We start from the raw sequence: 14,194 nt of genomic DNA, 5'->3' as shown, positions 1-14,194 counted from the left end.
TGATTAAGTCGCTATACTACTTTGTCTCTTTCTTTTAATGAATTCTTCTCATTGAAAAGAAATCTGTCTTTAAGCAATCACATGACATATATTCTTCTCCAACTGGATGATCTTGTTGCCTCGAACATGCAGGGAAGTATATGGTGCCAGAAGAGAAGATTTTCTAAGCCTTGTCTTTGTGATTGTCCTTTAAAGGCACTATGAAGGTGACCACCACAGTTAATTCTAAGTAGCCTTGTGCAAAATGCCACCACTCATGGTCAAGCGTTGCAAAATACCTTTTAAGAGTAGCTTTTTTATTGAGATAAAATTAAAATGTAATAAAATATTAAAATAATGCCATACTTATCGGTGTCTGAGTCACGTGGCCAAAGTGGTGTCCTTGTGACATGGCAGATGTGTGCAGATAAATTTTTCAACCTTCTCATTCATGGTCGGTTAGATACCAAGAGAGAGAGAGAGAGGTAATTGTGAAATAGTTTAAAGCTTATTAATTATTAACCACGGTTAACAAGATAGTTCCCATGGATATGAATTTGAATAAACGTAAATAAATATATGCATTTTTTTTTTAATTATAACCTGGCCTAGCCATAAATTTGAGTTTGGTAAAAGAAAACAGGGCATGATATTGTAAATAGCACAAATTAAATTTCCAGTGAGTTAGTAGTTTTTTTTTTTACAAGACATAACCTGCACACTACCCAAACGAATCAGAAGCATCATAGCTTACCTAGGCTGCTGGACAAGTCATAGCTCACTATGGGCCTGGCTCCCCTTGCATTAGCCAAAGCAAGGGGACTCCCTAGGGGCGAGGGTGCGCCCTCGGACAGTGATCATACATACAGCTGGCTAAGTCCAGCACAACTAGGTTTCCATCCAAGGAGGCAGTTTCTTCGTGTCATAAATCAAAAAATAAAAAATCAGAAGCATCATACTCTCGGAAGTTTAGAAGTGGGCCTATGATCTCGCTCACTCTGAACCATGTCACTGCAGCCGTACCACCAAATTATGCATCTGAAGATATCCACATCACATAAAACACAAAACTAACCTGAACATTACGTTCGCATAGAACCGAAGAAAGAGGCATCATTTACTACAAACTACTGGTGAAAAGATTCGTGTACCAAACATTCTATACTGGTTACTAGTACTGCATTCTCTAGTTAATACCAGGTGAACTCTTATAAAAAGCAAAGCCGAAAAGCACCCTTTTCACAGAGCGCTTAATAAAGTCACAACAGTTGCAAACAATAAACAAAACCCTGCTTCATTGCGCTTCCACCACCACTAAGTGATCCAGAATAATGAGAATCCAAAGATGACTCGTTTGGGAGAAGCCGAATGAAGAACTAATGCTAAACAGCATTCCAGCCTAAACCTGATGTCGCAGTCCTATAGCTTGTAACTCTGCTGCCCCGTGTGCAAAGTGACACCTATCTGCAAATGTGCATGAACCCTTGCCGTAGTTCTCACAGAGCTTAGTCTTGTAGTTGCTGGCAGGTCCAGGGCCAGTCGGACCTGGTCCACTGGGGTTCTTCACTGCACCGACAGTACTGACACTAACAATGAGTTCTCGAACCAAGGTGCTCGCATGTTTGATCTGATCAAAACTCCCCTCCAGCTCGATATTCCTCAGGTTGGGATCGATCTCATGATCCCTGATTGAGAGCTTTGCACCTGTGACACGGGATATCTGCTTAGAATTGACTCCACCTTTACCGATGATGGCACCAGCAAGAGACGCATCAACACTTATCTTTGCAGTGGCAGATGCTCCAAAGCTGGCAGCTGGAGGGATCGATGGTTCAAGTCTTCCAGCCAACCTGCTGCCAGCAGCAGCACCAAACTGGTGGTCCATTCCAGGTGCTATCGGCTTTCCCAGCTCCCTCTCACCATGGGCAAAATGGCACTGATCCCCAAACCTGCATCCCTCTGCAGTGTTATACTTGTTGCAGATGCGGGTCTTCACACCAGCAGGAGCTGACGGTATGTCTGAAGAAATGGTAGAGCCTGGCTGTTTCCTCGCAGCAGGAGTGACACTATTATTTAGGTTCATCATCTGAGCCACAACACTGAGGCCCCCAGGTACATAGTGCAGAAAGTGACAACATTCTCCAAAAGGGCAACCCGCAGTGCTGCACCATAAGACATGGTAAGAATCATAACGCATGATAAGAAACCCAACACTTATTGAAGTCGATGTAAGGGATAGGGTGGTGCAAATATGGTTTGATTTATATAAGAAAAAGAAAAATCTTAAAATGACGTTAGCATATCGTGGTATACTGAATAAAAAAACAGTATACTAAAAATAAAAGTGAACTTGAATCCATGTAGAAAAAAAGAAAATCAGCATAATACAAATGCATGTGAACCTAGTATTGCTGAACTCTCTCAAGGACTGTTATGTCAAAGGAAATAAAACTATATAACAAACTTAACCTATCTAAAACAATATATGAGAATAAGAAAAAGAGCATGATACATAAAGCAGCTTGTGACAGAAATGGAAGAATGACGGAATAATGCAAGAAAAATCATGGTATTTCAAGAAACCATAGAACATCTCATACACGTGAGACTAACAAATTTAGATTTTACAAAAGAACAAAAGACAAGAATATATAGAAGGAAAGTAGTGCAACTGCGCCATCTAACAAATACATACTGAAAGAAAAAGACAAGCTCAAGCTCCAGAAATAACTGCAGCCAAAAGGACGACAGAAGAACAAAGCCTATCAGGAAATCTGTACATGGAACAATTACACAACCAACCAAAAAAGGTAATCTCCATTGGTGAAAACTTTGAATAGATTATCACAAGCATGAGAAAGTGGTGGACTTGTCTTGCACTTTATTACATAGCTTTCTATAAGCCAATATTCCACCAATCTGTCACTATTTCTACCTCATTGTAAAGATAAAGCATAAGGTTCAAATAATATACCTGCTGAATGTGAGATGTCAAGGGGTAAGATTAGGATACAATGGGAAACAAAATTGTTTAATAATATTTTATCTACAGGAACAATGCCAAATGAGTGGAGAAAGAGTACTTTGATCCTTATATATGAAAAAGTGACTGAAAATTGTTACAACTATATGAGTATTAAACATATCAATCACATTATGAAGCTCCAGGAGAAAATAATAGGTCAATTTCTAGGAAGATGTTTTCTGTAAGGCAGCTCGCAGAAAAATATAGAAAAGAGAAGAAACTTGCATATGGTTTTTACAGATTTAAAATATATTAAAAAAAAACTTATGACAAACTTCCAAGTAATCTAGTTTAGTCAACACTAAAGAGGAATAGGATGCCATATAGATTTTTAAATCATCTATGACATGTATGAGAGAGTTGCAATGACTGTTAGGAACTACATGTAGAACAACAAATATGTTCCCAATTACAGTAGGATTACACCAAAAATATGCTTACATGCTTAGATGTACATATAATATATGTGTACCTTGTTTGTAAACCAAAATAACCATCAAGGGTAATTTGATAATTTCACCTTTTGTATATAGGTTAATAGAGCCGTTGGGACCTCCCCAACAGCTCTATTTCTAGCCGTTGGGGAGGCCCAACAGCCATATTGGCCTCCCCACTTCTCTATAAATAGGGCTTTCAGCCCATCTTGTAAATCATCCTTTTTGGAAGTGCTCTTCTTAATAAAAGTGTATATTTTTCATGTGGTGTTGCCCTTTGTGGCTCTTGTGTTAGCACTTTAAGTGCATTTTGTGTATTATCTCTCTTAATCCCTGTGGACTTGAAGTTTGTGTTTACTTTATTGCTCTTGTAACACATTATTTGTAATATCTAGCATCTTTACCACCAGTCCGTGACATGGTGGATCGTGAGAGCTTCAGTTTGTGCATTGGGAAGTGTGCCATCACTCATCTTCAAGGTCTTCCTTCTATTATATTCTTGGCAACTTGGTCATGCATTTGGGTTCGTTGGAAAGGATTTGGAAGAGTCGTGGCTTGTGTCCTCTATTGAGGTTGGTGGTTCTTCTTACATTGATTTCTCTCTTTTCAACATGGGTGAAAAAGAGTCCATGACGGTCATGGTGTTCCAATTAAATGATTCAAACTACCTTATATTGGTGGCCGCTATGAAAAAACATCTAAAAGGAAAGAAATTATGGGGTTATATGAGTAGTACGCTTTGTGAACCCCAACTTATACTCACCAAAAGGGATAAGTGATAAAGAAAAAGAAAAAGCCTTAATTGAATATCAACAAAAGATTGAGGATTGGGAGGGCCGAGAATGCTCAAATTCCATCTTGGTTCCTTAATAGCATGGAACTCATTGTGAAGCTCAAAAAGCCATGTGAGGCTTGGAGTTTCTTGAAAAATATGTTCGTACAAAAAGACTTGGCACGGCAATATTTTCTTCAAGAATATGTCTGAATCACCAAAATAGGAGACAAGAGTGTGAGAGACTACTATGGCACACTCTCACCTTTGTGAGATGAACTTGAACTTTTGGAACCAAAGTGGGAAGGTGCAGCTATAGAATTAAGAAGAAAACAATTGGAAAAAGAAAAATTATTTACTTTTTTGTATGGGCTAAGGCTTGAGCTTCATAGAACTACTGCAACTTCACTTGAAGATGCCCTTTGAAAGGTCTATCAAGCTGAAACTAGGCTCAACATGACCAAGGAAGTGAAGAGGTTTTTGTCGTGTCGAGACTAGGAAACAATATACAACCATACAAACCTCCTCAATTCTAGAAAAACAATAGAGAGAAAAGAAGAGTTGTGTATCATTTTTGTCAAGAACCAAGACATATTAAGCCCGAATGTCCTAAACTTAGAAGAAAAGCCGTTGCAATGGAAGAAGCTACTAAAAAGGCAATGAAAGTACCAACAAGGGAGGAGATCTAAAGGATTCAATTCATCATCTTAAAGAAGCTATGCAGCAATTTCTCAAGAACTCGTCCTCATCTACATCTGGTGCTGCAGTTTCTAGGATTTTTGACTCTTGCGCTTCATTTCATATGACACCTTTTGATTCCCTATTATCCGAATGCACTAAAACTTCATACAAAACCTGTGTTTCTATTATTGATGGAATGAAACTTGAAATTAAAAGTGTAAGAACTCTTTCAAACTCAAAATAATTTTCAAGTACCCAATGTTAGTGTTACAGAAAATGGAATCACTCATCAAAGATCTTGTCCAAATACCCCACAACAAAATGGGTTGGCCAAAAAAAACACCAACACATAATTGAAACAACAACACTCTTTATTTCAAAAAATATTCCTAAAAATTTTTGGGTTGAGGTGGCATTAATTGCAATCTATCTAATTAACAAAATGCTTAAAAAAAGCAATGGTCTATACAAGAGGGGTTCAACCCTTATTTATACACAAAACAGCCACTAAGAGAGGCTTTTGGGAGCTCTCAGGGAGTCATTGGGAGCTCCCAACGGTCATAAAAATGACCGTTGGGGAGCCCCAACGACTCTTTGAGAGAATGCCCAAAGAGCCCTTGGTCTTTCGGGAAAATGAGCAAGAATAAAATAAAATAAAATAAATAAAAGACTGTCCCTAGAGGACAGATCCTCTTACCAGAGAAAAGGAACAAAATACCCCTGACAATAACAGAAAATAAAAAAAGAGTAAAAAATATACTATATATATGAATATATATATAAGTATATATATACATATATTTTAACACTAATAACCAGATATGAGTCATCATTCTAATGGATCTAGTACCATCTAAACCTGAACCTGTCAAGAAAATTCCCGTTCTTGGGAATACTCTCTATTCTACACATTCCTCTTGTTAGCCAGACAGGCCTAAGTAATGGTTACCAAATACAGATCTTAATAAACACAAAAATATGGTTGCATGTCTCCCAACTGCAGATCCAACTGACGACGTACTTCATGGGCCAAAGGAGAAGCAGAAGCAATGCACGAGCACTCCACATCTCAAGAATATCATATTTTTTCCCTTTTTTTATGGTTTGGGGTTGAAACTTCTTGTAGTGTTCCCTTTTTTTATGTTATAGCAGATCAACACAACATGAAGTTTCAACCCCAAACCATAAATCTAAATCACGATATGCATGACTTCCCAACACAAAATGTTACGGTAACCACACAGACTCCTATATACACTCTTAAAAACCAAATGGATAATATATCATGCATAGACTTAACTCATATTCACATTCCATTATTATATTGCATCGTCAAATAGAATGAAAATCTACTTTGGGCTTCAACCTGCAACTTAATAGTTAATACTATGTTGTTTTCAAGCATAATCGGCTTCATTCTAGTTCAAATGATCCTACTAAAACAAATTAAGGTTCTTGTGAGATTAATGTGCTTCACTCCATTATATCTCTTTATTGACATCTTCAACTTGCTATAAGGCTCTGCTTGGAACCCAGATTTGAGAGGCAGATAGTACGGGAAATAGATATTCACTGAATCCCCTAACACAGCTACTGTTTGGGAGCCTAGATTTGGGAGATGGGAGTGGACATGGCCTCCCATCCCCCCATTTCAACTACATCCTCATCTCCGCTTCCATCACTCACTCCAACACCAGCTCCCACGCAGAACCTAACTCATAAAAAATGGTCATATTCCCATAACTGCAGCTGTATCCAAGTAACATAGGGATGAGAAATTTTCCTGTTGTAAAAAATGGGCCTACATCCAAAAACTTGGATGACCCTACCCAAGATATTGTAATGAAATGTGAACACAAACAAGTGCCTCTTATGGGCAAGAACAGCATACACAAATGGAAACCACTTATGGGTCAAGATTCTATCACAAACACAATATCACTTATGAGCATGAAAAACAACATAAAAACATATAAGGATTTTATTGAGACAATGCATGAGAACAAGCTTAACATACAAAAGGGGTTACACCCCCTATTTATACACAAAAGGAAGCAAAGAAGTCATTGGGAAGTGCTCCCAACAACTAGAAATATAGTTGTTGGGAGCACTCCCAAGAGCTCTATTTCAAGAGCTAAGGACTATAATGCTCTTGATAAAAAGAATAAATTACAAATATAATAAAAACCTAAAGTGCTTCTAATAAACACAACTAATTACATAAGGAAAAATAACTTAAATACCCCTAATGGGTTTTACTTATTACATCAAGAATATTAATGTGTATATATATATATGCAAAACAATAGGTGTATATATATATGCTAACACTCACCTTCAGACTTACAGTGTAATCATCGAAAGTTTGTCAAGCAAAAAATGAAACAGGAGAGAAGAGTTTTCGTAAAGAAGTCAGCCAACTGAAATTCCGATACTACATAAGGTAGGATGACAGTCTTCTTCAAGTACTCTCTACGAATATAGTGGCAATAAATTTCAATATATTTGGTGTGCTCATGAAACTAGTGATTGTCAGCTATGTAGATGGGGCTTTTAAATGTCACAGCATAACTGTGAGGGTTATTGCATATGCACTCCCATGTCTTCCAATAATCTTCTCAACCACACAATTTCATATATTGTGTAGTGGTCATGGCACGATACTTAACTTTTGTTTATGACAATGACACCTTTTGTTGCTTTTTGCATTTCCAAGACGCCAATGAGTCACCTACAAACACACATAAACCGATAATTGAGCGTCTATCATTAAGATATCTTCCACAATCGGAGTCAGTATAAGCAATTAATTTGGGTGGGGAGGAGGAAGACAAAACAATCCCCTTAGAAACAGAATTTTGTAAATATTCAATGATACGTATAACGGCACTCATGTGCTCAGTGGTAGGGGAATGCTGGAATTGACTAGTAGTATGGACTGCAGGTGAGATATCAGGTCTATTGATGGTCAAGTATGTGAGGGCCCCAATCATTTGGCAGTAAGCAATAGGATCATCCAAAGGTGTGCCATCATCTATCTTCATTTTTGCATTTATCACTTCAAAAGTACATCCTTTGTTCATCTGTAATTTCAGACATGTCTATGGTGTTAGAAAATAACCACGAACGGAATATGAAACCTTAATCCCTAAAACATCAAAGAAAGCCTAAATCAGTCATTTCAAAACTTTATTTTAAAACATTCTCAATAAAACTAACTCTTTGTTTGTCTCCTCCAGTGATGATCATGTTGTCAACATAGAGAAGGAGGATAACAATACATGCATTAGATTTTTTCATAAACATAGCAGTGTCGGTATGGCAGGAAGTAAAGCTCAAGTTTACCATAACAGAACTAAAACGATCATTATCAGACTTTAGGTGCCTGTTTCAAACCATAAAGGGCTTTCCTTTAAGTGAAGCATCTTTCCAACAGGAACCTCGTATCCAGGTAGTGGGTCCATATAAAATTCTTCCTTTAATTCACCATTGAGGAAGGCATTTTTTCCAGATTTTGATATGGAGTCATCAACATAGCCCCATAAATCTTTTCTAACCAAAATTCTTTTCATAGCGATGGCCCACATATTACAATTTTTTCCATCAAAATTGACAGAAACAATTGTAACCACTTCTTTTTCGGTCATTGTACCAAGAAAAGAAAGAGTAGGAGAAGAGAAAAGATAGAGAGAAAAGAAGAGAAGAAGATTATAAGAAATGTTTTGAAGAAGTTTGATGGCATGCTTTCCGAGGCAACGAACCAATGCTCCACCAATCTCATGATCTCCTTTTGATCTTCACGTACAAGTTACAACCCAAGAGCATTAATGTTCTGATACCGCGTAATGAAATGTGTTCAACACAAACAAGTACCTCTTATGGACAAGAACATACACAAACGGAGACCACTTATGAGTCAAAATATAATCACAAACACAATGTCACTTATGGGCATAAGAAACAACATAAAAAATATAAGGATTTTATTGAGACAATGCATGAGAGTAAGCTTACCATACAAGAGGGGTTAAGCCCCCTATTTATACACAAAAGAAAGCAAACAAGAGTCATTGGGAAGTGCTCCCACTCCCAACAGCTACAAATATAAATGTTGAGAGTGCTCCCAACAGCTCTATTTCAAGAGTATTATAAGAACTATAATGCCCTTGATAAAAAGAATCAATTACAAAAATAATAAAAACCTAAAGTGCCCTTAATGAACACAACTAATCAATAAGGAGAAATGACTAAAATACCCTTAATGGGTTTTACTTATATATATATAATTATATATATATATATATACACACACACACACACTTTAACAGATACAGCCAACCATGAATATAATCAATCAAGCAAAAAAACTAAACATCATTGCAGAAATTTTGCTTAATTAGGAAGTGTGTCACATGGATATTCCATTTTGGCTCCTGTATCGTGTCTCCTTATATAATAATCATATTGAAAACTTCATAAAAAAGGCTGTATAAATGTGACACAGTTAGGAACAGAGTTATATATCGTCTCTCTGTATGAAATATCCTGCTCTCTGTTTTGTATGATGTCTTATCATTGTACGTGATAAACACCCAATGTGAATGGTTCTTATAATTGCAATTTTAATTGAATTACTTCTAGGGAACCACCTCCAGCATCCAATTGACTAGCAATAAAAGTCCACTAGAATAAGTCCAACGAAATGGTCGTCTTCACACAAAAAATGAAAGAATCTCAACACCCATGAATTCAAACATATTAAACATTAGTCCCCCAATCTTTGAAAGGCCTGTCATTCCAAGACATTAGAGCTATGTCACATGGGCGTGGGTATGGGTGCGGAGCAATTTCAAAAAATTTGGACACGGAGACACGGCTATATATATATATATATATATATATATATATATATATATATATATATATATATATATATATATATATATATATATATATATATATATATATATATATATATATATATATATAACAATAATAAGATTGTAAATTTTAAAGCAAAAATAAAAAAGTAATTCTATTGAAGTAACAACACAAACTTACCAAAATATAACACATAAAGAAGCTCGTGAGTGTGATACCGTCTTTGATCCAGGTCGGGTCCGGATCCGAACCCAACCCAAGTCCAAATTAATTTTAATAAATAGACAAAAATAGACTCGGTCAAAGTTGACTGAGTCCAAAATGTGGATATATATATATATATGTATGTATATATATATATATGTATGTATATATATATAACAATAATAAGATTGTAAATTTTAAAGCAAAAATAAAAAAGTAATTTTATTGAAGTAACAACACAAACTTACCAAAATATAACACATAAAGAAGCTCGTGAGTGTGATACCGTCTTGGATTCGGGTCGGGTCTGGATTCGAACCCAACCTGAGTCCAAATTAATTTTAATAAATAGACAAAAATAGACTCGGTCAAAGTTGACTGAGTCCAAAATGTGGACAGACTTGGCCCCAGTGTGTTGACCATGTCTACCCCATGTCCGAAGATGCACCCGTGTCGGGGGGTGTCGATGCAGGTGCGTCGACCTTTTAGCCGAGTCCGTGTGACTTAGCATTAGAGTGATAAAATGTCATATTTCTCCCAAAACACAAAAACTATACTTAAAATTCCAACAATTGCCTTCATCAGTCATTATTTGAAACGCCATAGGAAAGTCGTAGATGCTATAATTTGTTAAATCCTATGTCACCGGGGTGCGGGTGCGGAGGGTACGACACACCAATTCCAAAAAATGTGGGTACGGGGATACGGCTAAATATATACTATATATATATATATATATTGAAAATATATAATATAGGAGACAACATTTGTCGTGTACAGGCACCAGTACCCATGTCAACATACGTACGGCACCCTAAGTGTCGTGTCCCGGTTACATAGGTTAAATCCATACTCTACAACATATCATTGAAAATCTCATCTCATCTTCATCGGAAAGAAGAATCAATATTACAAAATCCGATTTTGTTGGCACATAAGATACCACAAAATGTTTCTTAAGAATACTTTGAATATTTTTCATATATGTCCTAAGTCCTAACTCCTAACTCCTAACAACTCATTATGTATTTATTTGAAATGTATGCATCCATGCATGTTTTGTGTGAAACGCATACACATTATATATAACAAATTAATACACACCAAAAAAAATTAACAGACTTAGATATGTTGGACAAATATACACACATATAATATGTACATACATTGATAGATGCATCATAAAAGAGTGTGTATGTGTGTAACATACATATAAAATATATATAGACACACATATGTATTGACACATGCATACATAAATACACAAAGTATTATACCTACTACCTATAAAATATAATGAGGAAATAATCCATTAAAAACTGAATCTACTTATGCATACTACACTATATGCACATGAAAAAGTCATCCCTCTCATCCCATCTCTCACACACATATATGCAAGCAGGCACATGTCGCCACATGTGATGTGTACAAGATACATAACAAGTACAACCATACAATAAAGAAAGATTAGCAGAAGAAATTTTATATTAAGAGACAAAGAAAATGTGTTTACAACTTTCATACACTGAAACAAGCATGTACCTAAGAAGGCTGGTTTACAATCTTATTGCTGTAATACTTTGTTTAATTTGTGTGCATCATATACACATTAAATTGTAACTAGTGTATAAGATTAAGCCAATAAAAGTAAATTCTTCCGTGCAATTGCATCTAAATTGCTGAATCCACTGATAAGCAAAAAAGTATTTTGGTCAAAATTCTATGCACAAACCCACCAATGAGTTTTATTCTGAAGAAGAGTGAAGGTGATGTGCAGAAGATAACTTAAATGTAGTTAGTGAAGCCAGATTGTGCATCACATAACAATAAGAATCTTGTAGCTCCAATAATATCTTCTTTTTCAGTTACGGATTGCTGAAGTAGTTAAATCCAAACATAATGTTGGGAACGAACCATATTCTCTTTTCAATTGTCTTTCTTAACTCAATTAGACATCAACATGCAGCGAAGACCTGTATAACAACTTATAGTTCCAATTCATTAGCTCCAATAACTTCTTTCCCCATAATACTTGTAAATCCAAATTCAATACCATTTGAATATTTAAAAACTGATAAAAACAATGTAAGTAGAAAAGCTATCTTAGATAGGTTTAGATTAGAACCTGAAAAACTTGGTGCATGGCTTTGATTTGGTTACTATACCAGTTGGAAAGGACTCCGTTTCTGTTGCACAACATTAGTTATGTTCTTTCAGTTAAATTTCCTTGAATTATTTGATATTGATACTCCAAAAAAACTCAAAGATTGTGCATTCCATCATTAATAAAGAAACTTTTTTAGATTATTATGCAGTATTTTCTAAATCCAAAAAGAATGGGAACTAATTTACACTACTGCTATCACCATTAATTAAATATAACATGATTGACTTCATTATGAAACGGGCACTCATCCCTTAGCATTAGGAATATGCATTCCTAAATTTAATGATCATGCCAATGCACATGCAACAGAATATCCATAGGGAATTCCTTTTCGTTAGGAAGATCAAAATATAATTAATTTACCAAGTAGCACCAGTCAGATCTTATCAGGGTGCCACAATAAAAGCATGTTAGAAGAACATTTATATCTGCAGTAGAGATGTCACTCATAGAAGACATAAATGAGCACAAAAAACACCAAATGCAGGAAAACCCAAGATGCTAAAAATCTAGAAGAAGCAACACCCAAGTTCCATGGTTCAAGCATATTAAAATGTCAATCCCAATTAGAAAAAAAAATAGAACCCATGAGAAATACTACCAACAAATAAGAAAAGGAAAAAGGGAGTAAAGAAAAAATAAAAAATAAAATAGAGGAAAGTAGAGCCTAATTTCCGAGAAGACAAACCATCTAAAACTCGGTCATATCCAACCGAGGGAACCAGTTGAAAATGAATATCCTACAAGCATCTAACTCAACAAATCAACAAATCAAGATGGAGAGGAAACTATTAAAAAAAAGATCATCAAAACCCTAGAAGGCCCCGTTTGGATGACATCCAAAACCTGGTTACAAACAGGATTTGGGTGTTAAACCTCGTCTTAGGGTTAAAACCTAGCTTGTGCTTGTTTGGTTGACACAAATGAGTTTACAAAACCTGGTTTTGCCTCACAAAACCAGGCTTCTTAAACTCGAGAGGGGGGGGGGGCTTTTTTTCCACCAGGTGTAAACCTGGGGGACGCCCCTCTCCACCACCCCAAGGACTATTTTCATGCCCACACCAGCTGGAAAATGGCTGAGATGGCTCTGGCTGGCTAATGTGTCGGCCGAAAATGGCTTTTTTCTTTTTTCTTTTCAAAGAAATAAGGGTGGGCCGGCAGTTTTCCCAAATTTAAGATAAAAAAAGGTATTTTTGTCTTTCTGGTCAGTCATTGGCCTGAAAATGGCCGAGTTGGGGGCCTTTCGGTACCATCCCGTCCAGTCAGACATTTTTAATAATTTTTTTCAGATTTTTAGTATAGAAACCCAAGATTTTTTGGGGGAGGTTCGGTCATCCAAACACTTTCAAAACTGAGTTTTTGTCAAAAACCTGGTTCTGCCTCCTGTCGACCATACGGGGCCAGAATATTTTACAAAACCAAAATAGGGAAACCGAATCCAGCATTTCCACCACAGTAAACAGAGATGCACAGGATAACAACGAAAACCCTAAAAGAAAAAAGAAGCAAGAAAGGATATGAGAGAGAAAAGAGACGCACCAGGAAGCGAGGCTTTGGATTTCTTGGAAGGGGCGATCCCGCCATTCCCGTTTAAGGAGGAGTCCTGCTTCACCTTCTTCCGGGCGGGCCCGAACGATTCCGTCGCCATCGTGATCGAGCTGAGAGAAACCCTAGAAGGCAAAAACAGGCCCAGAGAGAGAGAGAGAGAGAGAGAGAGAGAGAGTACTTCGGCCCGTGAAAAAGGAGGCTACGAGAGAAGGGAAGACAATATATAAAGCGACTGCAAAGCAGCAAAGGACACATAATCCCTGATCAAATCATACTCTATTGAGGCCTTGGAGTCCGACCAATTAATTGGAAAAATGATTGGTGCTTACGGAGAAAGAAGTGCGGGAATTTTACAAAAATACGCTTTTAAGTTTTAACGATGACACGCCTCAACGGGGTTGGCATGGTGGCTGCTATACGGGCTGTCAAGGTTCGATTCCAACGAGCGTCACCCCTCTGCACAATCTAATGTGAATCCTCGAAGCAGGTTATATGTTCCC

The 14,194-nt window shown here is 36.7% G+C and overlaps 1 protein-coding gene across 1 annotated transcript; it reads right to left on the bottom strand.

Moving 5' to 3' along the window:
* Positions 1 to 1,072: 1,072 nt before the first annotated feature.
* Positions 1,073 to 13,861, bottom strand: LOC149815890 (zinc finger CCCH domain-containing protein 31-like). The gene is made up of 3 exons (XM_089989081.1): positions 13,686 to 13,861; positions 12,105 to 12,165; positions 1,073 to 2,141 (listed from the first exon to the last, which is right to left on the bottom strand). Exons 1-3 carry the CDS (start codon positions 13,792 to 13,794, stop codon positions 1,379 to 1,381), a joined length of 933 nt encoding a protein of 310 aa, XP_089845207.1. The 5' UTR covers positions 13,795 to 13,861; the 3' UTR covers positions 1,073 to 1,378.
* Between the last annotated feature and the right edge of the window lie 333 nt (positions 13,862 to 14,194).

This window comes from Nuphar pumila, chromosome 15 (genome assembly GCF_984573655.1).
Source record: "Nuphar pumila chromosome 15, dmNupPumi1.hap1.1, whole genome shotgun sequence".
Lineage (NCBI taxonomy): Eukaryota > Viridiplantae > Streptophyta > Magnoliopsida > Nymphaeales > Nymphaeaceae > Nuphar > Nuphar pumila.
This window is presented reverse-complemented; position numbering and strand designations above follow the sequence as displayed.